The following is a 27301-nucleotide window of genomic DNA, read 5'->3' on the forward strand; positions in this document are numbered from 1 at the left end:
TACAGTGCCGGGACTTGGGAGAGAGGGAGGCGGACCCGGCCGGGTCAGGCCGGCCTGCGGCGGGAGGCCGGGGGCAGTGGGGCGGGGCGGGGCCCGGGGAGACGCGCGCGCCCCGCGGGCCCCGAGCCGGCGTTTGCTGGTCCGCGCGCCCGCCAGGGGGCGCCGCCCGGTCAGCCCGCCCGCCCCGCCCCGCCCCGCCCGCTCGGCTCCGGCGCGGCGGCGACGGCGGCGGCGCTTCCGCCTGGCCGGCCTCGGCCCGGTGCGAGCGGTCCCACGATGTGGTTGGGCCCGGAGGAGGTGCTGGTGGCCAACGCGCTTTGGGTGACGGAGCGGGCCAACCCCTTCTTCGTGCTGCAGCGGCGCCGCGGCCACGGCAAGGGCGGCGGCCTCACGGGTGAGAGGCGCGCGGCGGCCGGGCCTATGGACGCGGCCGCGGGCCGGGCGGGGAGGGCGCGCAGGCGGCGGGGGCCGGGCCGGGGCGGGGGCGCGAGGGGAGGGCGGGGGTCAGGGAGGCGAAGAGGGTGTCCGGGGCGGGAGGTGGGGACGGGGCCCGGGGGCGGGGGGCGCGCGGTGAGGACGGGCCTAGGACAGGGGAAAGGCAAAGGGGCTGGCGTTGGGAGGCTGGTCGGCGACTTCAGCCAACCCCGGGAGGTCAGGCGAAGGCTGGCAGCGGCCTCTGGCCGATCGCGGTGCCCGTGAGCTTCCCGGGTCTTAGCCCAGGCGTGTGCAGCCTCCTGGAGTGAGATTTCACAGCTGAAAGTCAGCGACATCTCCTGGTCCTCTGCGTCTGCCTCAGTTTCCCCCAGGACGTCAGAGGCGCCAAGTGACACAAGCACACGTTTTCTTTTGCGTCTTTCCTTCCGCCCAGATTTGCCCTTTTAGTGAGATCAGAAGCCCCCCCGAGCTGCTGCTGGCCTCAGCCCCCATCCCTCCAGCTTTTTGTCCACCTTTCTTGCTTGGTGGTGCCCTGGAGCCGCAGACGGAGGCTTTGCCTAATTACCAGTGTAGGCTGTTCTGGCGAGCCAGCCAAGGTGCCCCTTTGTCCATCTGGGCAGCACCGCTAATGGTGGGCAGGCACCTCCAGGAGTTGTGTGGCACGTGGGATCCAGAGACAGTGCCCTGGGCCTTCCCTCTCTCTGCAGGTTGTCCGAGGTCCCTCATGCTCCAAGCCTGTGTGGACACTACCAGTGCAGAGCTGGGGCAGGCTCAGTGTCTATGCTTCCAGGTGGCCCTTTGTTGCCATACCAGACTGCAGGCCCATTGTTGCCAGATCTTACGGTTATCAACAGAAATTTCTGTGAAACATTGTGATTTTAAACATTAGCAGCGAATAGTCGTGCGAGATGCAGCTAGGAGTTTCCCACACACCTTCTCTGCCACTTTTCCTGGCCATACCTCCTAATGTGGAAGAGACTGTACCGTTCTTTTTTTTTTTTTTTCTTAATGTTTACTTATTTTGAGAGAGAGAGTGCGCACACACATGCTCGAGCATGGGAAGGGCAGAGAGAGAGGTAAACAGAGGATTGGAAGCAGGCTCCATTATGACAGAGCCTGATGCGGGGCTCAAACTCACGAACTGTGACATCATGACCTGAGCCGAAGTCAGACCCTTAACTAACTGAGCCACCCCAGGCTCCCGGACTGTGCCTTCCTAAGAAAACTGTGTTCCCTTCAGTGCCTAAGCTGCCTCCCAGCAGCCTCAACAATCACAGGAGCCAGTGCTGGACCTGTGTCCTAGACTAGGATGTTCAGTGGATGTTAGACAGCAGCTCCTCTGGAGAGTCTGAACAGTGGTCAACCTCAAAAGCCCATTTAGGAAAGCCAGACATGGTGCTCAGTACCTTGTGTAGCACCAGTGTGCTTCCAGCACTCGTTCTGTGCTCTGTGCATCTAAAGATCATCTCAGAGGGTGGGTGGGACCCTCTGTGCTCCGCCTTCCTGGGCACAGAAGGTGCTTTCCACTTCACTCCTGTCTCTGTGCCCCCCCCACAGAGTGTGTCCACCCCCCAACCAGGAACCACTCCTTCAGCTCCCTGTTCAGCTAGGTGTGATGAGTCCTGCCATGGCCTCTGCCATGGCCTTCCTTGTGCCATCATAGACATCCTGGCTTCCTGAACCCTGTATCTCCAAGGGAGGAACAGTTAGCGATGTGGTTTTGTTCAGGCTGGCCTTTAAAAACAGATGCCAGCCCTGGGGCGCCTGGGTGGCTCAGTCAGTTAAGCACCCGACTTCAGCTCGGGTCATGATCTCATGGTTTGTGGGTTCAAGCCCCACGTCTGGCTCTCTGTTGTCAGTGCAGAGCCCACTTCAGATCCTCTGTCCCTCTCTCTCTCTGCCCCTCCCCTGCTCACTCTCTCCCTCTCAAAAATAAATAAACATTAAAAAAAAAAACAAACATGCTAGCCTGGATTCCTCTGAGTGTGACGAGATGTTCTGCCCATGAAAAAGCTTTCAGGTCTTGAAACAAGGATATGCCAACAGTATAAGGATTAAAATAAAATCTCCAAGACCCAAAGAGAAACCCCAACAGAAACCATGGGGAAAAAAAAGTTTATTCCAAATCGTGATGAAGTTTTAATATGCCAATTTAACTGCAATTTAGAGAGGTGGTTTAGAACATTTCAATAAAACAAGCGAGAGATTCCAGACTCCTAAATTGGATGTGGGTGATGAGTATCTTCTTTTGTAATCAGTAATTTTATTTGTTAAGATTTAGGAGGGAAAAAAATAGTTAAAAATGGAATATGACCCAAAAGTGTTAAAGTCGAGTTAATAAAATCATTCTGACATCAACAGGAAAATGGTAACAGAATATTTCCAGATCATACCAAAAACAGCACTTCATGAAAAGGAAAAAATAAATTCCAAATAGGAACAGTGAACAGATTTTCAGATAGCTTAATAATTCAATTTAACAAAGAGAAGTGAATCAAACACGGGTCAAAGGCATTTCTTCTAATTTGTCAGGGAAACAGCAACATTGATAAAGGATATATGTGATGAAAAGGGAAATTTGAAATGTCCTAAAATGCTTCAGTTCAGAGATGGAAACAACTAGATCAGTGTTTTCCCAAATTGGACAGTTCTAAAAATTGCCATGTCTTCTTCAGTCATGACTTCTGAAGCCACAAGGAACCTCCTTAAACTTTCCAGAATAAAAATGTGTGATTACTTGGCAGAGGAAAGACTACATTATCTTCCTGTTGTTGATAATGGAAAGTAATATTACAAAGTCATTGTCTTATATTTGAAAAAGCCATCAGAGTACATGGCCAAAAATGTCAGGGCAAAAACAAAAATGTATCTTAATGAGATGTGTCTGGCAGTTAATAAAACACATTGTACTTTTTGTCTGGATTTTGTGATATCCATGGTATTGTTTTTGTTTTTAATTTGAGACTTGTCCTTTCTCGTTCTAAAGAAATGGTTGTTTTCAAACCTAATTTTGTATTTTTCCTAAAGAGGGCCCCCCAGAATTGTTTAAGCTCATAAAAAGGGCCCCTTAAATCCTGAGTCTGCCCCTGCCTGCAAGCATTTGTGAGTCAGGAGAATAAGCAGAAGCTTCCAGGAAGAAGTGGGAGGGGAGTTTTTGATAGGGATCAGGTACAGCTGAAGGCCTTTGAGGAAAAAGAAGTTATTTGGTGGACGAGGGTGATGCCAGACCTGTCATCGCCTCATGGCATTGAGGGCAGTGCTACTGTTCTGGCTGCCTCCGGGCTCGGCTGCCGGTGTGGCTCTCCCTCACCCTCACTCTCTGCCCTGCTCCCAGGTCTTCTTGTGGGCACCCTGGACGTGGTGTTGGACTCCAGTGCCCGCGTGGCCCCTTATCGAATCCTGCACCAGACCCAGGACTCCCAGGTCTACTGGACAGTGGCATGTGGTAGGTGCCTTGAATCACAAGGGATGCTGGACAGGGCCTGCCCTAGATGAGCAAGGTGGGCCCCCCAGCAGGGAGGGGACCCAGCCTGCATTCCTGGACTGGATATTGCCTCCAGAGAACCTGGTGCTACCCTTCGTTCAGACCACACAGCCCAGGCCTGCGTCCAGCTTAGGAAGGCAGCTCAGAGGTTCACAGGTGCCCTGTAGTGCTTTGAGATTGTGGACATTGGTGGGAACGTGCATCTGCGGAGCAGTGAAAAACTGGAGTTACCCAACACACAGGTTGCCTGCTGAGGGGGAACAAGAACAAGCCATCTTTCTTTTTTTTTAATTTTTTTTAACGTGTATTCATTTTTGAGAGAGAAAGACAGAGCATGAGTGGGGAAGGGGCAGAGAGGGGGAGACACAGAATCTGAAGCAGGCTCCAGGCTCTGAGCTGTCAGCACAGAGCCCGACTCGGGGCTCGAACTCATCAACTGCGAGATCATGACCTGAGCTGAAGTCGGACACCCAACCGACTGAGTCACCCGGGCACCCCCATCTTTCTATCTTCTTGTGTCAGCTGTCAAACTGTAAACGAGTATCCTTTCTGTAGTCTAAGCACCATACTTTGGGCTTTTTTGTGTTGTTTGTTGGTGACTTTGTTTCAAATGGCCCCCTGGGACACCTGGGTGGCTCTTTGGTTGAGCATCAACTCTTGCTTTCTGCTCCGATCATGATCTCACAGTTCCTGGGATCAAGCCCTGCTTGGGATTCTCTCTTTCTCCCTCTCTCACTGCCCCTCCCCTGCATGAGTGTGCTCTCTCGCTCAAAATAAATAAACTTTAAAAGTAAATAAATTGGGGTGCCTGGGTGGCTCAGACAGTGAAGTGTCCAACTTCAGCTCAAGTCATGATCTCAGTTTGTGGGTTTGAGCCCCGCATTGGGCTCTGTGCTGACAGCTCGGAGCCTGGAGCCTGCTTCAGATTCTGTGTCTCCCTTTCTCTCCCTGCTCGTGCTCTGTCTCTCTCTCTCTCTGTCTCTCTCTCAAAAATTAATAAACATAAAAAATTGTTTGAATAAATAAAATACAAATAAATAAAGTGGACCCAAATGTAATGCCAAGGTGCTGGCTGGGTTCCTAAGCACAAAAAGTGTGATGTGCCTCATAGAGAAAGTAGGTGTGTTAGAGAAGCTTCATTCAGGCATGTGTTACAGACAGAGCTGCTAGCCATGAGTTCCACGTTAGGGAATTAATATATATTAAATAGGGTGCCTTTAATCAGAGAGCCACATAAAACAAAGTCATGTATTGATCGGTTGATGAAAATGTTGCGACCACAGGTTTACAGGAGCTTAGCCTTCCCTGTAGCTCCCCTGAGGTCAGTATTGTTCATGAGACTTTACAGAAGTAGCTGCCGTAAATAATGGGACCGGCAGTAGTCATCCACCTGGGAGGAGACACGCTCAGCCCTCCCTAGAGTCTGGGAGGAGGTCCTCTTTCAGTGGGTACCAACCCAGCTGAGGTCACTGGGATACATTAACGGTCACAGCCAGCACTCAGACAGCACATGCAGCAGGCCAGGCACTTATGTGAACCTCCCGAAAACTCGAGAAGGTGAAACTTTGTTTTTTGTGAGTTTTTTTTTTCCCTGTATTTTGAAGATGAGGAAACTGTGGCACAGCGAGGGTTAGGAGGCCTGAGAAAGGATAAGAGTGTTCACAGCTGAGACCCCTTCTTCCAAAGTCATCTTCCTCCCTGGCACCTGAACAGAGGTGCCCTTTCCCCTGTGTAGGAATCAACAAAGGCTTCAAAGTCTGGGATTGCCCAAGACCAGGTGGGGGTGAATTGGGACCCCTGCTCTCCTGGTTCCAGAGTCTGCCTGAGAGAGGGGCTTCCTATGGGGTGGGACCCAGGGAGGTTATCCTGTGCCTGAGCTGCAAGGAGACACGTTACTCTAAAATGGGCCTTTGTGGAGGCCTCTGGGTGGCTCAATTGGTTAAGCATCTGACTCTTGATTTCAGCTCAGGTCATGATCTCACAGTTGGTGGGTTTGAGCCCTGAATCGGTCTCTGTTTTGAGGATACAGAGCCTGACTGGGATTTTCTCTCCCTCTGTTTGCCCCTCCCCCCCACCCCACCCCCACTCTCTCTCTCTCTCTCTCTCTCTCTCTCTCTTTCAAATAAATAAAACTTTAAATAAATAAAACTTTAAAATAAAGAAATGAAATGGGTCCTTTGGGCCCCTGGTTGGCCCAGTCAGTTAAGCGTCCAACTTCGGCTCAGGTCATGATCTCTCAGTTTATGAGTCGGAGCCCCACGTCAGTCTCTGTGCTGACAGCTCAGAGCCTGGAGCCTGCTTCTGATTCTGTATCTCCCTGTCTCTCTGCCCCTCTCCTGCTCATGCTCTCTCTCTCTCTTTCTCAAAAATAAATACTTTAAAAGAATTTTTTAGGGGCACCTGGGTGGCTCAGTCGTTTGAGCGTCCAACTTCGGCTCAGGTCATGATCTCACGGTCCGTGAGTTCCAGCCCCGCGTTGGGCTCTGTGCTGACAGCTCAAAGCCTGAAGCCTGTTTCACATTCTGTGTCTCCCTCTCTCTCTCTGATCCTCCCCTGTTCATGCTCTGTCTCTGTCTGTCTCAAAAATAAATAAATGTTAAGAAAAAAAATTTTTTTTTAATTTTTTTAATAAAATGGGCCCTTGAGATTTTCCCTTGTCTCAGCAATGTTCCTTCTCAGCAGATGAGGAAGAGACAATCCATGGCAGTGAGAGGAAGGCCATGCTTGTGGCAGTGTGGGAACTAGCAGGGCCTGGTGCTAGGGAGCCTTAGTCTTTAGCCTCAGGCCACACATTGACCTACTCCTGCTTCTACCACACCCCCCAAGCCTGCCCTGACCTCTGCTGTGCCTCCCTCCTTCCCCTTCAGCTCTGCAAAACCAGACACGGTCATGCTGACACCTGCCCAGTGAATCCTGACTCCTTCGCTTTCCATTAAAGGACTTTTGGGGCCAGCCTGCCTCCATTTCTGTCCTTCCCTCATCTCACAACTGGCCTTCAGCCAGACCAGACACACCTGTCCTGGCCAATGTGTAGTGTCCCCCCCACATCCACCTAACCTTGTACTCTGTTGAGAACCCGCCCAGTGTCAGCTCCTATGGAAAACCAGATTCCCCAGACCCAGGTATCCACTTTTTCCTTCTTGCTACTCCAGACTCACCATGTTTGGGGTACTTTTACCAGCACTTTTACACTAAGGGCTCACTGGCTCTCACCCTAGACTGGCAGCTCCCTAAGGGCAAGGGTAGAGTCTGAGCAACCAGTCAGCCTGGGCTAGGACCATGGTTTGGTCACATCTCAGCTGTGTGACACTGGGCAACTCACTTAACCTCTCTGTGCCTCACCTCCATCCTATAAAACAAAAATAATGGTACTGTCTCCGAGGTTCTCTAAGAAGAAAGTAAGATATTCCATGAGAAGTTCTGAAAACAGAAGTAGCACTTAATAATGATTAGCTATCTTTTTTATTCTCTGAACCTAACATAAAGATGGCATAGTTTGTGTTTACTTAGTGCTAAGGGAAGATTGAGTTACTTCTAACTGATAATTCTTTTGAATGCACATAGGTAAATATTTATACTCAAAGTGCAGACAGATTCACACAGTGGACAGTGTGGACAAGATTTCTTCTGTTTGAGGTTGCCAGGAATGTGTGCATGAAAGACAATGACTCTAGAGCTGTATCACTTGCAAATTTAACTTCCAAATTCAAATGCAGGTTCTTGGCAAAAAGAGAGAGAGAGAGAAAGAGAAATCCCTTCTACCAACAAGACCTTGGCCTCTGTGCACCAGGGAAAGGAGGCCATAAAAGAAGTCCAAAGGAAAAATGGGGGGAGAAGAAGGAAATTGTGGGTGGAATTATGCCTGTAATTTTGATTGTCTGTTGTGACTCACTGACAGTTGTATGAATCTGGGTTTAATTGCCTTCACGTGGGCATCTTCACACTGGCCCACGGGAGGGGGGAAGGGTCTTAACTCAGTATTGATTGCTAGAGTAGTGAACTCCTTGGGTAAATGTAAAGGAACAATCAACCTTAACCAAGACCAGCTGGGTTGTGACATGTCCCAGAGCAGTGAGCGAGATGCCTGGGACAGAGTTGATGGTAGGGACCAACTTGGCCTGGTCAGGGCAGGGTCAGGATTGAGTCTTCAGCTGGTGGAAGGTTGTTGATAGGTAGGGAAGGATGGGGTGGCAGAGAATCAGGCACCCAGCAAAAATTGGACTTGGGTCTTTACTCAGGCTCCCTCCATGCTTAATCTGTGGGCCTTACCACGGGCACTCACAGTCCATAAACTGATCAGCTGAGAAGGATGCAGGGCTTTCACTCTTCTGGTGTTCATTCGTTCAGAAAACAGTTCCTGAGGGGCGCCTGGGTGGCTCAGTCAGTTAAGCATCCAACCCTTGGTTTCAGCTCAGGTCATGATCTCACGGTTTCATGAGTTTGAGCCCCGTGTCAGGCGCTGCACCAACAGTGCAGAGCCTGCTTGGGATTCTCTCTCTCCCTCCCTCTCTGACCCTTCCCTGCTTGCACACGTGCCCCTCTCTCTTTCTCCAAATAAATCAAATTTAAAATCTTAAAAAAAGAAAAGAGAAAGAAAACAGTTCTTGAGTGAAATTCCCTGCCAGGCACAGGCAAAATCCCAAAGAGGTAGGGGAAGCCAGGCAGAGACTCCTGTCATCCCTTTGCTTCCCCTCCCAGTTCCTTCAGTTGGGGAGAGGGGGCAGAGAAAACAGCTGCCCCACCCTTCAGGAGCGGCATTAAAACTGCCCTAAGTTTTTCCATTACCACTGGAGCTGCTGTGCCCTCCAGAACCCTTCCCTGAGGAGAGAAGGGACTACCTCCTAGGCGGGCTGAAACTGGGGACTAGCCAGAAGCTGCAGGGGTCAGGAGGGGGCAGGAGAAGGGCTTGGGTGTGAAAGGGATGGTGAGGAGGACCTTGCAGGCAAAGGCCTGGGTGGGTGCCTCTGGCTTCAGAGAGAGCAGGTGAGAGCCTCTGGCTTGCCCCACAGAAGACCAGCTGGCCAGGGGCCTGGAGTCCTACAGGAAGCTCCATCCAGCTGCCATCTGTGGACACCTGAATGCTCCTGAAACTGCTGGCACTTACAAGTCTGACTGTCTGGTCAATCACCTATATATCAAAGACCACATCAAGTCCTTTTATCTGGAAGGGAAATCTTTACAACTAAGCAAACCTGCAGATCTATAGACTATTTCTGGAAGGGCATGTAGGAAGCTAGTGATGACTCTTACTTGGTGTTAGGGGAAATGGAGGCTTTATGTTCCACATGACTCTCTACAATTCTGCCTGAACCATTTTTCGTGTTCATGACTACTGTTATGTATGTAAAGTTGTGGGTTTTTTTAATGTTTATTTAATTTTGAGAGAGAGAGAGAGAGAGTGAGGACAGGGGAAGGGCAGAGAGAGAGGGAGACACAGAATCCAAAGCAGGCTTCAGTCTCTGAGCTGTCAGCCCAGAGCCTAATGTGGGGCTCAAACTCACGACCCACGAGATCATGACTTAAGCCAAAGTCGGGCACTTAACTGACTGAGCCACCCAGGCACCCTTGTATGTAAAGTTTAAGTAGGAAAAGAGTTAGCAGCCTGAAGATTGGAGTCTTTTGGATATAGCAAATTAGGTCATCTGTTTTAGTCTCTGAATTTATGGTTAAGGCCTGGTGATTTTAATGATTTTCCTCTTTTTTACTCCACCAAACCTTCCCTAGGTTCTTCCCGCAAAGAGATCACAAAGCACTGGGAATGGCTGGAAAATAACTTACTCCAGACGCTGTCCATCTTTGACAATGAGGAAGATATCACCACCTTCGTCAAGGGCAAGATACACGTAAGGTTCAACTTCCACCACTGGCTCCTGCTCCTGCTCTGGGCTGGCAGGTTCACCTGTATCATCTTATTTAACCTCCAAACAGTGTGGTTAGGTCTTCTCTCTGTTTACTAGAAATGGAAGGCAGTGTTCACTCCCGTTCTCTCAGTCTTGAAAGGGGCATTTGAACTTGCCACACAGGTCCCTGCTTCTCCTGGCCAGCTGCAGGAGTCTGACCAAGCTTAGCTGGGAGTTTCCATTCCCCACAAAGGAGCAGCTCTCATGGCCAATGCCTTGGCCACCGTAACAGGAAGAAGATGGAAGTGATAGAATAGTTGGAGGCATGTCTCATTTACAAAACGAACACTACTTAAAAATGTGTGCACCCTCTGACCCAGTGATTCCCTTCCTTGGAATTTACCATATGGTGTCGTCATACGTGCAGAATAACACATACTCTGCAGCACTGTCAGCAGAAAGACTGGAAACGGCACCTTCCAGCCTATGGTAGGAGGGGAAGCAGCTGCTATCTGTTCTGCAAAATGAGAGCGGTACTTCTTGCTAGCGTAGCATTTATGGAGTACCGTACTGAGCGCTTTATGTCAGGGGACTGGTTAGGTCATATATGTTATACTTAGTGGAATATGCATAAAAATTGATGCAATGATAGTTGGGTTGTTTCCTCTTCCAGGGGGACAGTTAACACTGTAAGGAACATCTACCTAAGTGCATGCTCATGTGTGTCTTCTTTTTGTTCAGTTATTTTGCCTTCAGTTAGATTTCTTGGGGGTTCTTACTGAGTCCAAGTTTCGCGGTGCATAGTTGCTTTGAGCAGGCCCTGTGACTTCTTTATGCCAGAACTTTCCAGACCTGGGCAGATGACACCAATAGTTCCTCGGCTCTTCCCCGTGTGCTTTGGGGTTCAGAGTAAGACCTGCATTGCCTTTCTAGCTGCACGAAGAAAGGCAAGGAGGGCAGAGGCAAGTCTCTATTCTCCTAATGAGCAAGCTGGGCAATAATAATAATAATAATAATAATAACGACTGGCTCAGTCGGTAGAGCACCCGACTCTTGATCCCTTGGGGATGTGAGTTCAAGCTCTACATTGTGAGTGGAGCTTAACTTAATAATAATAACGGAGGCACCTGGGTGGCTCTTGTTGGCTAAGTATCCAGCTCTTGGTTTCATCTCAGATCATGATCTCTCAGCTTTGTGGGTTTGAGCCCTATATTGGACTCTGTGCTGGCAGTGCAGAGCCTGCTTGGGATTCTCTCTCTCCCTCCCTGTCTCTCTGCCCCTTCCCAACTCATGCTATCTCTGTATCTCTCAAAAGTAAATAAATAAGCTTAAAAATAAGAATATTGATGATGATGATGAAGCAGCAACATTATTAAATGTTTCCTCCATGCCAGACCCAAACAAACTAACCAACAAAACAGAACAAAATTTCTTAATGACTCATGGGTTAAAGAAGAAATGCATATTAAAAAATATTTAGAACTCGGGTGCCTGTGTGGCTCAGCCGATTAAGCATCAGATTCTTCATCTCAGCTCAGGTCTTGATCTCAGAGTGGTGAGTTCAGGCCCCCACACTGGACTTCACACTGGGTATGGAGCCTACTTAAATTTTTTAAAAAAGAAAATACTTAGAACTGAATGATTGTCAAAATACTACTGCATATCCGAATTTGTGGACTGCAGCAAAAACAGTACACAGAACATCTGAAGCCTTAAATCTTTTTTTTTTTTAAATTTTTTTTTTTTCAACATTTATTTATTTTTGGGACAGAGAGAGACCGAGCATGAACGGGGGAGGGGCAGAGAGAGAGGGAGACACAGAATCGGAAACAGGCTCCAGGCTCTGAGCCATCAGCCCAGAGCCTGACGCGGGGCTCGAACTCACGGACCGCGAGATCGTGACCTGGCTGAAGTCGGACACTTAACCGACTGCGCCACCCAGGTGCCCCTGAAGCCTTAAATCTTATGAGAAGAAAAAGAAAAGGTGGAAACTAATGAGCCAGGCATCCAGTTCAGTAAGTTAGCATTTCTGACTCCAGAAATCAGGAAATTTGAAGGAAATCACAAAGGGCAGAAGTTAACTGCATAGGAAACAAAGGAACAATGCAGACAGGCAACACTTCCTGAAAACCAGCTAAGACATAAACCTGTGGCAAAAGGGATCCAGGACCAAAGCTAGAAACCTCAAATAAGCAATGAAAAGAATGAAATATGAGAACCATCTATAAAAAAGCAGAGTTGGTTTTTTTTATTTTTTGTAATGTTTATTTTTAAGAGAGAGACAGCACGAGTAGGGGAGCAGCACATACACACACACACACAGACACACACACACACACACATACACACAATCTAAAGCAGGCTCTAGGCTCTGAGCTGTCAGCACAGAGCCCAATGCAGTCTTGAACTCACAAATCATGAGGTCATGACCTGAGCCAAAGTTGGACAGACACTCAACCGACTGAGCCATCCAGGTGCCCCTAAAAAAGCAGAGTTTTAAAAAGGAGAGAGAAATGCCCTAAAAAACTTTAAGCCAACCAATTCAGGAGTTTAAGGGTGTCTGGGTGGCTCAGTCAGTTGACCGTCTGACTCTTGGTTTCAGCTCAGGTCATGATCCCAGGGTCATGGGATTGAGCCCCCCCCCCCCCCCCCCCCCATATCGGGCTCTGCACTGACAGCGCCAAGCCTGCTTGGGATTCTCCCCCTCCCTGTTCCCGTGCACACATGCGCATGCTCTCTCTCTCTCTCAAAAAATAAAAAAAGAAGAAGAAATGTTTATTTTTAAAGTCACTACTTCAAGCCAGCCATGCTAGAAGTATTATTCGCTCAGGGAGTTGAGGGCATCTGCCTGGGGTCTGTCTGTCCAACCGTGTGCCCCAGCCTTGCCCACTGGGCCTCCCATGCTTGTGGCCCTGGGGCCAGTGAACGAGAGTCCTGGGTCCCACTGCCTGGGTTCCCTGGGGCCACAGAAACCCCTGGGCAGGCCAGGAGTCAGTTCCCTTGCCCTCCTCCAGGGCATCATCGCAGAAGAGAACAAGAACCTGCAGCCCCAGGGAGATGAGGACCCCGGAAAGTTCAAGGAGGCCGAGCTGAAGATGCGGAAACAGTTCGGGATGCCGGAGGGGGAGAAGTTGGTCAACTACTACTCCTGCAGCTACTGGAAAGGTCGCGTGCCCCGGCAGGGCTGGCTCTACCTGACCGTCAACCACCTGTGCTTCTACTCGTTCCTGCTGGGGAAGGAAGGTGAGTGCGGCAGGCAGGCCCGTCATCCTCAGCTTCTCTCCCCACTGCCTCTCCACCCCAGAAAACTCACCACCTCTCCAGATCTCTCAGGTTCCTGAGTGCCTTCCTTCCTCTCGGCCCCCAGATACTCTGTCTCCACACACACACCAGAGGATCTCCCCGAAACCCAGTGCACCTCACTGGCTCTCAGTAGGGAGGCCCAGACTTGAGCTAGGTCTGCACCTGGCTCTTGGGGGCTCCCCATCCCACCTCCATCCATCGACGTGGTTCCTCACAGAGTGACTGCACGGGGGCTCCCTTCTCTCCTTTAAGTGGAATATCCAAGGGCACCTGCCATCCCTGAGTGGCTCTGGGTTATGGGGTGCCTTGTTGCTGCAGGACCCTCCCTGCCTCCGGACACAAGGCTGGCGCCCTCTGCTGCTACATCACCCCAGGAAAGAGCTCCCAGGGCTTCAGCCCTCCTGAGCCCAGCAAGGCCTTGTCCCACCAGGCACACATCTGACACACCCTTCCACCTGCCCTTCTTCCCTCTCCACCCCGCCCCTCCCACCTCCTCACCAGGCAGGGGTCAACGTCCCCTCTGTCAGCGCACTCCCACTAGGTGGGCTTCTCTGGACCAGGGTCTCAGCTCACTTCCCATGTTCATCTGTGTTACCCTTCAATCATTTGTGGGACACATAGTCACCCCAGATATTCTTGGGGCCGGTCCCTCCATGTGGATCACATGTCCCAGCACAACCAGGCTCAGGCATGGGGGACACACAGTCAGTGATTCCCTCGGGGACACACAGTCAGTGATTCCCTGGGGAGCGGCTGTCCCAGTGGGTGCACGTGTTGCCCAGCCCTCCGGCCCGTCTGACCCATTGGTGTATCTGTCCTGCGGGCATGCAGTGAGCCTGGTGGTGCAATGGGTAGACGTCACAAGGCTGGAGAAGAATGCCACACTGCTCTTCCCCGAGAGCATCCGTGTGGACACCCGGGACCAGGAGCTCTTCTTTTCCATGTTCCTGAACATCGGTGAGACCTTCAAGCTCATGGAGCAGCTGGCCAACCTGGCCATGCGGCAGCTGCTGGACAGTGAGGGCTTCCTGGAGGACAAGGCACTGCCCCGGCCTTCCCGGCCACACAGGAACATCTCGGCTCTGAAGCGGTGAGTGGCCCTCTGGGGTGGGAGGGACCCGCCCCCCTCTCGGGGTGTATTTGGGACAGGAGGACACCATGAGGTCCACAGAGGTGCCATCCAAAAATAGCTACTACTAACCACAAAGAGTTACTTCTCAAAGCCCTGTGAGGTGGAGGGGCTCGTATGCTGGCGATTGGTAGACAGTAATGATGGCTGGCCCTCCTCCCCGGAGCACTACCGTTGTGTTCCTCAATTGTAGCTGCAAACCCGCACGACTGGCCGGGAGCTCAAGGGTTCCCGGATTCATACCTGTGTACCAAGACCTCATCCCCGCCTGGCTGTTTCCTGGGTTGCCCCCAGAGACCATGGCCTTGGCCCAGACCGTGAGGTACACCTTCAGGACCAGCATGTCCATCCAAGGATGTCACTCTCCATATGTGAGTGATGGGGTTGCTGCTGGAACCTTCCAGAAAGGAAACAAGCAGGGCCAGGACTTGACACTGTCCATCAGGGTATGCCTGCCAGGCCTTGCTCAGGCTGCTGGCAGCCCCCTCTCCCCCGGGGGGCTGAGGAGAAAGATATTTCCAAGGAAAGAGCCACCAAAGGGGCCAGGACCAGGGTGCCAGGTGGCCACTTCACATGGCCATCAGATAAGTGAGCATACCCTTGCATTCATCAACAGGGCATCTTGGGGAGTCCTCCTCTGGGTGTTTGGGTGGGGCTGGGTGTTCCCTGGCAGAAGTAGCAGCCTTGGGGCAGAGGCATGCAGGGCAGGTGTGGGGAACCCCCGGGCACTGGGGCCCTGTCCATCCTCAGCACTGAGCAAGCAACGTGTGAAGCCCTGTCAAGCTGTGGGTGTCCTCCAGAGCCCTTGCGGCCCAAAGGCACACTGTTTGCTGCATACATGTCCTCTGCTGGTCATGCAGATGTCTCCCGTGGTACATGGCCATCTGCTGTGTGTGTTTTATTGAATTCCAAGGTCCCTGGGGCATGACCCCAAAGAGCCCAATCCCGTGTGGAAACCAAGGCTCTGAGGTCCCCTTGCGGGCATATTGTGTCCTCACTCTTATCTCCTTTCCTCCCACCCCACCTTGGTTTCCCAGAGACCTGGATGCCCGAGCCAAGAACGAGTGCTACCGGGCCACGTTCCGGCTGCCCAGGGATGAGCGCCTGGATGGCCACACAGGCTGTACGCTGTGGACCCCGTTCAACAAACTGCACATCCCTGGCCAGATGTTCATCTCCAGCAACTACATCTGCTTTGCCAGCAAAGAGGAGGACGCATGCCACCTCATCATACCCCTCCGGGAGGTGAGCCCCCAGTGCCATGCCAGCTCCACGACATCTGGTGGCGGGCCTGCGGAGGGTACAGAGCAAGTCAGCAACTTCCCTGAGCCCCTGCACTGGGGCCAGGCCCCTCCAGCTGCCAGGTTCCCTCAGGGATCCCCTTGACTGTTGGGGAGCAGGGTGGGGTTTGGCATGCCAGAAGCACTCACACTGGGACATGAGGTAACTTCAGGAAAGTCCTGTGCCTCTCCAGTCAAATCCCAGTGGTGTCCAGCAGGTGAGTGTCCCCAAGTCCTGCCTTCCTGGCCCTGCAGTTGGACTTGAACAAAGTCCTGTTCTTGGCTGGGCTTGGAGGACTCTGGACCCTCACCAGCCCCACCATGTCACTCTTGGAGGCCATCTCACTGTTCCTCTCCTAACACTTGCCTTGGCTGTGACTCTGGCTCCAGCAGGGCTGGAAGTCCACTGTCACCTGTCAGGGATGGGGGCAGCTCTCACCTGTCACAGATAAGGGTCAGCTTTCACCTTTCAGGGACGGGACAGCTCTCACCTGTCGGAAGTGTTTTTTCTCAGGTCTCTTAGGCTTCCACAGAGACCTTGAAGGCAAGGCCATTTGTTCTGTGCTGCTGTGAAGGGTGTAGAAAGTGAGGGAGAGGGCCCCTGCCCAGATGGAAAGCACTGACCCCACAGTCACAGCAGGTTCCCAGGCCTCCTCTTCCTCATGGCCCAGCAGAACAGGCGGGCTGTTCAACTCTATGAAGCCCAGTAAGGTTCTTCAGTTATAACCCAAATCACAGTATCTTGATTTTATTAAAAACCCAGAACAGTGACACCTCCCTGCATTTGTACAACGCACTCAAACTGTAGGTGCAGCTATGAGCAGGGGTGGGGGGTTCTATGTGCTGCCTCGTTTCTCCAAGGGAAGTCAGAGGCAAAGGACTCAAAAGAGCCACAGACCCAGAAGCTCAAGGCTCAGGTAGCCCCTAACCCCATGTTCCCTTTTTGCACTGGGCCCGTGAGTCTATCCTGGGCGCTGTGCTGACCTGGCCCTGAGACCTAGGGTGGGTGCAGAGGTCTCCTTAGGCCTCAGCTCTATTTCTCCTGATGATCCTACCTTTTTTTTCTTTTTTAAGTTTTACTTTTTATTTTGAAAGAGAAACAGAATCCCAAGCAGGTTCCACACTGTCAGTGCAGAGCCTGAGGTGGGCCTCAAACTCATGAGCTATGAAATCATGACCTGAGCCGAAACTGAGAATTGGTCTATTAACTGAGCCACCCAGACACCCCTGATCCTGCCATTTCTGATGGCAGAGAGCTCTGGCTGAGGCGGGGGCAGACTGTCTGGGGCTCTTGGGATGGGACTGGCCCCGCAGCTAGTCTGGACAGACCCGGCCTGGTGCTGATGATCCTCCTTGCACCCACCAGGGCACTTCACAGGGCCTTCCACTCAGAGCATGCTGTGTGCCCACACCCAGTAGGCTCTTGACTCTGCACCCACCCTCCAAACATGCTCTTCCTGTTGCAGCCTTGGGAAGCAGCATTCCGTCCGTCCGTCCGTCTGCTCAGCTCAGAAGCAGGAGCCGTCCTTGCTCTTGACCTGGCCTTGTTCCCGCATCCCAACCATAGCACGTCCCTTCCTCTCCACAGCCACCTCCTCAGGAGGGTGCTGCCTGCACTGAACCCCATTAGTCCCCTCCTCCCACAGCATGTCAGTGTCCTGCCCCGGCTTGTCCAGCATTTCCTGTGATTAGAAGAGTCCCCAGCTGACTGCTGTGACCTGTGGACCTTTAGTGAACCATTCACTCCTTTTTAGGTCTTAGCTTACATGCATGCAGATGTGCTTACACACACAAACACACACTCATATGCATCTGCACACATACTTATCCACATATACACACACCATACACACACCCACATGCATCTGCACATATACCACACACACGCACACGCTCACACACATCTTGCACGCATGTAGATACATGTACACATTACCACCCCTATATGCATTCATGCACATACCTACACATACATACATACATAAATACACACCATAACACATGTGCACTCCTACACGTACATTTGCACACATACATACACATGCACACATAATACACACTCACACATCCCTCTCGTCCTCACTCTTGCCCCAGCTTCTCCAGCCTTTCCTTGTTTGTCAAGCTGGTCCCATCCCTTCCTCAGGGTGTTCGCTGGGAATTCTGCCCTGATGTCTGCCCCAGTTCCTCCCCTGGCTCTACCAGTTCTCAACCTCAGTTGCTACCTCCCTGTACCTCCCTGGAGGTGCCTTCGGCACGAAGCAGCCTGATGGAGTCCTAGCTCACCCTTTGGTCCCTACTCACCTGTGAGAACTATGCTTCACCTACATGTCCATAGTCCAGCCCCTGGGCTGCAGGCTCTGCAGAGGCATCCCTTCAAAGTCCTTTCTGTACCTTCCACACCTGTGATGCTCTGTCCACACGCCTCAAGGTCAGAGCTGGACCCAGGACACACTGTCAGCAAGTGCAAGCAGGGCCACTCACTGTGCTTTAGAGTAAGAGAGTAACCGGACATCTTTGGGAAGTCAAATGGACCAGCAGCTGGGCTGAGCACCTTTCATTCTGCATCATCATTCTCATGACAGCCCTGCAAGGCTGATATGCTCACGTCCGCATCAACTGGGGGAAACAAGGCTTAGATGTGCACATAACTTGCTCAGAGTCACATGTTAGCAAGCAGCAGAGTGCACATATGGATGCAGTGGGGCCCAGAGAGTTCCCCTGACCCCTCACAGCGCCCTGGCCAGGAGAGAACTATGTGAGGCCGCTGTGTCTCAGACGTACAAAACTGTTCAGCTTTCTGTCCCAAGACACAGATGCCTAATAGGTTGGGGTTTTGTGTTTTTTTTGCCTTCTCAGGTGACTATTGTTGAAAAAGCTGACAGCTCCAGTGTCCTGCCCAGTCCTCTGTCCATTAGCACCAAGAGCAAAATGACCTTCTTGTTCGCCAACCTGAAAGACCGTGATTTTTTAGTTCAGAGGATCTCTGACTTCCTCCAGAAGATGCCATCCAAGCAGCCGGGCGGCAGTGGAGTGGGAAGAAAAGCCAGCACCATGGAGCCGGCCCCAGAGGTAAGAGGGCCCCTTGGGAGCCGTGAGGTGGGGATCGGGGCCAGGGCCAGGGCCTCCATGCTGGAGTCTGATCTTATGGTGCCTGTTGTGGCCTCAGGTGGGGAGGGCACCCTCTGGGTGCAGGATGGAGAGCCTAATCTAGCACCCATCCCGGTATCCCAGCCACACACTGCCTGACCTCACAGGCCTCTCTGCACCCCACCACACCCCCCAGTCCTCTGAGCCTCACCTGTCTGCGCCAAGTCCCATTCCACATAAGAAACCTTCCCTGGCTTGACCAGCCAACCTCATTTCCATCTGTGAGGAACTTTTGCTACACTATCAAGGCCTATCCAGCATGGGTTTATTTACTGGTATTTCTTCTGTCAATCTTTCAGGGATTTTACAGGGAGAGACCTCCTTTTCATCTATTTTTATTTTTTTAAGTTTATTTATTTTGAGAGAGATTGCGAGTGGGGGAGAGGCAGAGAGTGGGGGAAAGAGAGAATCCCAAGCAGGTGCCATGCTGTCATGATGTGGGGCTCAAACTCACAAACCATGAGATCATGACCTGAGCCAAAATCAAGAGTCAGGTGCTTAACCAACTGAGCCACCCAGGTGCCCAAGGCCTCCTTTTTAAAGACTTACCTTCAATATCATTATTACACCAACAAAATTAACAATAATTCCTTAATATCAAAGACAGTTGAGGGGCGCCTGAGTTGCTCAGTTGGTTGAGTGTCCCAACTTCGGCTCAGGTCATGATCTCACGGTCCGTGGGGTCAGGCCCCATATCAGGCTCACTGCTGTCAGTGCAGAGCCTGCTTCGGATCCTCTGTCCCCATCTCTCTCTCTCTGGCACTCTCTTGAAAATAAATAAACATTAAAAAAAAAACAAAGACAGTTGAACCTTGAACAATGCAAAGGTTAGGGGCATCGACCCCTCACACAGTCAGAAATCCACGTATAACCTTTGACTCCTCAAAAACTTAACTACTAACAGCCTATTGTTGACTGGATGCCTTACAAATAACATAAACAGTTGATTAACATATGCTTTGTATGTTATCGATATATGTATTATATACTGCATTTTTACAATAACGTAAGAGAAAAGAAAGTGTCATTAAGATCATAAGGAGGGGCGCCTGGCTGGCCCAGTTGTTGGAGCATGCAATTTGATCTCGGGGTTGTGAGTTTGAGCCCCACGTTGGGATAGAGATTATTTAAAAGTAAAACCTTTAAAAAAAAAAAAAAAAGAGGAAGACGAGGAGGATCGTAAGGAAAGGAGAATACATTTACAATACTGTATTTATCCAAAAGATCCGTGTGTGAGTGAGGCCGTGCAGTTGGAACTCGTGTTGCTCAGTGGTCAACTGCATTTGTATTCACGTTTCCCCAAACTTTTTACTATTTGATCGTTTGCGTTGAAGTACAGATAGGTCACATGCGATCAATTGATACGTCTCTTAAATTCCTTTTTATCTGTAGACTTCTGCTCTCTCATTTTTCTTGCAGTGTTTTGTTGAAGGAATTGGGTCATTTGTGCTTTTCCTGATGTGTCCCTTTGTCCCCTATTTTCTGTCACTTGGTAGTTGGATAGTGAGATCCAGATCAGATTCAGGTTCAGTTGTTTGTGTGTTTAGGGGGCAGATCTACTTGTATGTGGGGTGATTGAGGAGCTACATACTTCCACCAAGAGCTATATTAATACCTGGTCATTGTGTTATGTGCCATTATCAGTCACTGTCGAGCCCTGTATAGATCTGGTAACTCATCAGGGATTGCAAGATGGTGGCACTCTACTACTACCATTCCTTCTGTTTATTAGCTGGAATACTTCCATATTGAGAGGAGCCCCCTCATCAACTACCTAGTTACCTGAGGCACAGTTCGCATAGGAAAGGCAGAGTAAACCTTGTAGCCTTCCTTTTTTTTATTCACCAGTTTTTCAAATGATGAGTCAGTTCCCTAGCATCCTCCAGATGTGATCATGTCATTTGTTATGTCTATTTTGTAGTGTAATTGTGAACTTACAGATTTGGGCGCCTTGATATGTTTCAATCCATGACAGTTATTATCCTCAGTCCATCTGTGACCAGAGAGAGCCCACTGAGGTTCACATTTGCGCCCTTTTGACACAACCCTGGTCATTTTTGCCTGCTTCCTGGTATGACAAGATGTGTGTGCTGTGGGTCAATCTGAGTTTGTGAAAACACGTCAAGACTAGAAGAGTCCATATAAAAATCCACATATTTGGCTTCTCTGGAAAAATCTGCGGCCCTGGTGTGACAGCGCTCACATTCCCACCAGGTGGCATTGGAGCCAAGAGGTAGCACATGGCTTTCAGCTCCCTAGAGCCCCCACCTGGTCTGGCCCACAGAGACCTTTAAATTTTCCACCCCTGTAATCAATGCTCAGTAAGTTATTAAGCAGGTAAGGAATGGATGGGAAGGGGCCAGACAGAACCTGTTCATTAGAAACATTCAGAAAGGTTTCTTAGAGGAAGCTGGGCTTGATCTGGGATTTCAAGGGAAGAGTAAGTTTAGGTTGAATGGAAAGAGACATGAGCAAGCATGTTGAGCTGCCTTCATGAGGCCCAGCACCACAAAGGACAGGGCTGCCGGGCCAGAGTAAGCACAGGCCCCTGGCCCCTTCTAAATGGTCATCATTCACCCAACACATTTTTATTGCATTTCTATCAGGTGCCAGGTGCTATTCTATGCACTGGGAATAGAGCAGTGAACAGATTAGACAGAGTTCATATTCTAGTGAGAGAAACAGACAATAAGCAAACAAAGGAGGGGCTCCAATCACATGGCATTTAAGCAGAAGCTTGAAAGAAGGGAACAAGCCATGAAGTATCTGGGGAAAGAGTGTTGGAGGCAGAGGACATAGCAGGTGCAAAGACCCGGAAGTGGGATTGAGCTTGGCACAGGCTGCAGAGACAAGCGAAGACCAGTGTGGAAAGTGAGGTTAGAGAGGAGGCAGGAAGCCAGAGCATGGAAGCCTGTAGACCTTGTAAGCACGTTAGCATTGACTCAGTAATACGGGAAGCTGTCAGCACGTTCTGACCAGAGGAGCGACACAATCTGTGCATGCTTTCACAGAACTACTGTGGCGCCTTGTGTTGGGAACAGGTTAGAGGTGCAGCTCCTCAGTACAGAAGCCACACGTGGCTCTTGAGCCCTTAAAATGCGGCTAGTCCAAATCCAAACGTGCCATGAGCATAAACTAGACACCAGAGGTTGAAGATTTGCAATGAAAAGAGATCTCAGTAACCTTTTCTATGAATTCTGTGTTGGAATAATCATATATTGGCTATATTGGATCAAATAAAATATGTTGCTAACACTTATCTCACCAATTTCTCTCACGCTTTTTAATATGGCTCCTAGACTGTGTTAAATTACCCACGCTGCTCTCATTCTGTGTCTCCTGGACAGTGCTGGACTAGAGAGTGGCGAAAACAGAAGCGGAGTTGGAAGGCTGTTACAGTAGTCAGGACGTGGGACAATAGAGCCATGGTCGAGGGAGATAGCAGTGGAGCTGGTAAGAGGTGGTCAAATTCAGGGTGTACTTTTTTGTTTTTCAATTGTGGTAAAAGACACATCACCTAAAAATCACCATGTTAACCATTTTTTTAAAAAAAATTTTTAATGTTTATTTTTGAGAGAGAGAGCACAAGCCGGGGAGGGGCAGAGAGAGAGGGAGACACAGAATCCAAAGCAAACTCCAGACTCCAAGCTGTCCACACAGAGCCTGACATGGGGCTTGAACTTGTGAACTGTGAGATCATGACCTGAGCCAAAGTTGGCCACTTAACCGACTGAGCCACCCTGGCGCCCCTTACCCATTTTTTTAAGTTTATTTATTTATTTTGAGAGAGACAAAGATAGTGTGAGTGGGGGAGGGGCAGAGAGAGGGGGAGACAAAGAATCCCAATCAGGCTCCAAGCTGTCACTGCAGAACCTGACTTGGGGCTTGAACTCACGAACTGTGAGATCATGACCTGAGCTGAAGTTGGACGTTTAACTGATTGAGACACCCAGGCACCCCACCATCTTAACCATTTTTAAGTGTACAGTTTAGTGGTGTGAAGTACATTCACATCTTGTGTAACCATCACCACCACCCCCATCTGTCCATCAACTCTTTCCGTCTTGCAGAACTGAAACACTCACTCCCTATCCCCCTTCCCTGCCACCTCTGGGAACCACCACTCCCCTTTCTGTTCCTACAAACTTGACTGCCCAAGGTGCGTCTTATAAGAGTTCCTTCTGTGACTGGCTGATCTTATTAATATAATGTCCTCAAGGTTCATCCTCATGGTAGCACATGTCAGAATTTCCTTCCTCTTTAAGGCTGAATAATATCCCATTGTATGTTTATACCATGGTTGCTTAGCCATTCATCTTTTGATGGACACTTGGTTTCCTTCCACCCTTTGACTATTGTGTAATGCTGCTGTGAATGTGGGTGTGCAAATATTTCTTCAAGACCCTGCTTTCAGTTCATACGGATATACCCAGAAGTTGAATTGCTGGGAAGAAGTCAATGGGTAATTCAGTGTTTAATGTTTTGAGGACTTGCCATACCTTTTTCCACAATGACTCTACCATTTTACATTCCCACCAGCAAATGCCCAAGGGCTCCAGTTTCTCCCCATCCATGCCAATGCTTGTTATTTTCTGAGTTTTCTAATGGATGTGAAGTGGTATCTCATTGAACTTTGGGTTTGCATTTCCCCAGTGATTAGTGATACCGAGCATCTTTTCATGTCTTACTGGCCATTTGTTTAGCCTCTATGAAAAATGTCTATTCAAGCCCTTCTTCACCTTTTTTAAAATTGGGTTGTTTGTAGTCAAGTTAGAGAAGTTATCTATATATTCTGCATATTGACCCATCAGATATGTAATTTGCAAACATTTTCTCTCATTCCATGGGTTGTTTTCTCATTTTGATTATTATGCCTTTTGATACACAGAAGTTCTAAATTTTTATGTAGTCCAGTTTATCTATTTTTCATTTATTTCTTGCACTTTTGATGTCATATCCAAAAAATAATTGCCAATCCAATGTCATGAAGCTTTTTCTCTGTGTTTTGTTCTAAGAGTTTTTTGGCTTAGCTCTTGCATTTAGGTCTGTGCTCCAGTTTTTAGTGAATTTTCATGTATGGTGTGAGGTAAGGGTCCAGCTTCATCATTTTGCATGTGAATATCCAGTTCTCAGCACCATTTGCAATAAAAACTTAACCTGTTCCCCTTGAACAGTCTTGGCACCCTTGTCACACATCATTTGACCATATATTCGAGGGTTCAGTTCTGGGCTTTCAGTTCTGTTCCATTAATCTATATGTCTTTATGCCAGTACCACATTGTTTTAACTATTGCTTTATAGTAATTTTTTTAATGTTTATTTATTTTGAAAGAGAGGATGCAGAAGCAGAGCAAGCGGGAAAGAGAGGATCCCAAGCAGGCTCTGCACTGTCAACACAGAGCCTGACCCGAGGCTCCATCCCACAACTGTGAGATCATGACCTGAGCCAATATCAAGAGTCAGATGCTTAACCAACTGAGCTACCCAGGTGCCCCTGCTTTATAGTAAATTTTTCAATCAGGAAGTATGAAACCTCCAACTTCATTTTCTTTGGCTATTATTATGGCTTTTTGTGGTCCTGCCCTTGAGATTCCATATGAATTTTAATAGATTTTTTTTTTTTTTCTGCATAAAAGTCATTGGGGGAGGGTGGCACCTGGGTGGCTCAGTTGGTTAAGCGGCCAACTTCGGCTCAGGTCATGATCTTGCGGTTTGTGGGTTTGAGCCCCACGTTGGGCTCTGTGCTGACAGCTCAGAGCCTGGAGCCTGCTTCAGATTCTGTGTCTCTGTCGCTCTCTGCCCCTTCCCTGCTTGCGCTCTGTCTCTCTCTGTCTCTCAAAAAATGAATAAAAACCTTAAAAAAAATTGAAGATTAAAAAAAAAAGTCATTGGGGTTTTGATGAGGATTGCACTGAATCTGTAGATCACTTTGGGGAGTATTGACATCTTAATCTTATTTCCCCTAATCCACGACCACAAAATGTCTTTGTTTATTTTATGCCTTCTTTAATTTCTTTTAGCAAGATTTTGTAGTTTTCAGCCAACAAGTCTTTCACCTCCTTGACTAGGTTTATCCCTAAGCACTTTATTCTTTTCCATGTTGTCAGAAATGGAATTGTTTTCTTGATTTCCTTTTTGGATTGTTCAGTGTTTGTATATCACATACGTTTTGGAAGTAGATCTGAGGTTAAACTTTTGGGTTTGATCTGGGTATGGGAGAAAGAGGGGGGGTTACAAAGAAATGATGCTGTAGCATTGACTGTGCAGCTTAGAGAATAAAGCCACCATTTAAGGACCTGGGGAAGATGCAGGAAGAGCAAAATTGGAAGAATTCAGTTTAGGGTGTATGAAGTGTGACGTCAAGCATAACGAACACTAAGAACGGACTACTGAAGAGAACAAACAGAGGTCATAGTGGCCTTGACGAGAGTTGCTCAGTGGAAAGACAGGAAGAAAAGCCTGACTGGAGTGGCCTTTAACTGGCACAAGGTGACGGGAGCAGGGTCACTTCTAAATCTTACCAAGTTTCCTCAGGAAAAGGCCCAGACCAACTTTAAGAGTGGAAGTTTTGTTTTCAACAAAAGCAGGTGGAAGGGTTAGCTACAAGTAGATGGGGTCAAACCACCAACGGTAGCATTATTCTAACTGGATATAGAGTCAGCAGCTTTGCTGAGGCAGTAAAGGATCTGAAACACCACTGATAACTCCCAAGAAGAAAGAGCCCTCCCTCAGACCTGGGACAGAGCAGGGCAGGAACCCAGGGGCTAAAACAGAGAGAAGCCTCTGACAGTAGCGGAGATGGATCAGGAAGTCCTAAAGGGAGAGGGCTCCACAGAGAGGTACAGCAGAAGATGGACCCCCCTAACGGCTCAGTGCGGAAAGCTACCCGGACCCACATCTCCCTGACATGTATGACATCCTCCTGAAAGTGCAGAAGAATCTATATCATTTAAACACAAGCAACAGAAGATTGTGATTGCACTCCATACAAAGGTATAATTGGGGGGGAAATGAACCAAATAACCTTCCACAGACAATGAAAACACATCAGAACAGGGGCGCCTGGGTGGCTCAGTCGGTTAAGCGTCCGACTTCAGCTCGGGTCACAATCTCGCGGTCCGTGAGTTCGAGCCCCGCGTCGGGCTCTGGGCTGATGGCTCAGAGCCTGGAGCCTGCTTCCGATTCTGTGTCTCCCTCTCTCTCTGCCCCTCCCCCATTCATGCTCTGTCTCTCTCTGTCTCAAAAATAAATAAACATTAAAAAAAAATTAAAAAAACACATCAGAACAGTATCCCTCCAAGGCAGATGAAAACTGTACCCTAATATTTCAAAATGATCTAAAAAGAATTAGAGGGGCGCCTGGGTGGCTCAGTCGGTTAGGCGTCTGACTTCGGCTCAGGTCATGATCTCATGGTCCGTGAGTTCGAGCCCCACGTCAGGCTCTGTGCTGACAACTCAGAGCCAGGAGCCCGTTTCAGATTCTGTGTCTCCCTCTGTCTCTGCCCCTCCCCTATTCATGCTCTGTCTCTCTCTGTCTCAAAAATAAATAAACGTTAAAAAAAAATTTTTTTAAAGAATTAGAAATGACAGAAACTACTGAAGAATGGTATAAATAGAACTTTTAGAAAGCTCAGAAACAAAGTGACCAGTCAAAAGAAAAGAGAGTTGACAAGAGTCAGAAAAGAATTAGAAAAAAACTACAGAAATATTTCAGAAATAAGTGTCACATACAAAAAGACAGGGGCGCCTGGGTGGCTCAGTTAAGTGTCTGACTCTTGAGCTCAGCTCAGGTCTTGATCTTAGGGTCATGAGTTCAAGCCCTGCATCAGGCTCCATGCTGGGTGCGGAGCCTACTTAAAAAAAAGAAAGGAAGCATAAGAGACTCTTAAAAACTGAGAACAAACTGAGGGTTGATGGGGGGTGGGAGGGAGGGGAGGGTGGGTGATGGGTATTGAGGAGGGCACCTTTTGGGATGAGCACTGGGTGTTGTATGGAAACCAATTTGACAATAAATTTCATATATTGAATAAATAAATAAATAAATAAATAAAATTTTAAAAATAATAAAGGAAGAAAAATAAGTATTGCACAAGGAGAACGAAACAATGAATAGATATCAAAGGATAAGGGAGGGTTGGGGGTCAGAGGAGGTCAAAACAAGTGAAGAAAGAGAAAAAAATAGCCAAAAGCCATAGTATAGAAGTCAGGCAAAAAAGATCCAACTTATGTTTAATGTAGGTCCCTGGAACTGAAAACCAAAGAGCATAGATAAAATAACAACTGATAGAAACTACCAGTCACGAAAACTTTTCTGAGTATAAAAAGACTTGAACGTGCACAGTGGAAGGGCCTGTTGTACGACTGGGAAAACCAGTACAGAATAGCCAATAATTGTTACAGAACATGGTAAAAACTAAAGATTTGAGGGGCACGTGGGTGGTGCAGTCAGTTAAGCTCCTGACTTTGGCTCAGGTCTTCGTGTCATGGCTCATGAGTTAAAGCCCTACGTCAGGCTCTGTGAAGACAGCTCAGAGCCTGGAGCCCGCTTCAGATTCTGTGTCTCCCCCTCTCTCTGCTGTTACCCTGTGCTCGTTCTCTATCTCTCTCTCTCTCTCTCTCTCTCTCTCTCCCTCCCTCCCTCCCTCTCAAAAATAAATAAACATTCATAAAAAATAAAGAGTTG

General features: G+C 49.1%; 1 protein-coding gene across 2 annotated transcripts in view; it reads left to right on the forward strand.

Moving 5' to 3' along the window:
- Positions 1–202: 202 nt before the first annotated feature.
- The window catches only part of TBC1D9B (TBC1 domain family member 9B), a 47403-nt gene continuing 20304 nt past the window's right edge, over positions 203–27301 (forward strand). For both annotated transcript variants that reach the window (XM_047865565.1, XM_047865574.1), the window contains exons 1-7: positions 203–394; positions 3770–3880; positions 9644–9762; positions 12774–13002; positions 13894–14152; positions 15229–15436; positions 18328–18540. In XM_047865565.1, the coding sequence (XP_047721521.1) occupies positions 277–394; positions 3770–3880; positions 9644–9762; positions 12774–13002; positions 13894–14152; positions 15229–15436; positions 18328–18540 (1257 nt within the window). In that variant the 5' untranslated portion in view covers positions 203–276. The remainder of the gene's footprint in view (positions 395–3769; positions 3881–9643; positions 9763–12773; positions 13003–13893; positions 14153–15228; positions 15437–18327; positions 18541–27301) is intronic.

Source organism: Prionailurus viverrinus, chromosome A1 (genome assembly GCF_022837055.1).
Source record: "Prionailurus viverrinus isolate Anna chromosome A1, UM_Priviv_1.0, whole genome shotgun sequence".
Taxonomy (NCBI): Eukaryota; Metazoa; Chordata; class Mammalia; order Carnivora; family Felidae; genus Prionailurus; species Prionailurus viverrinus.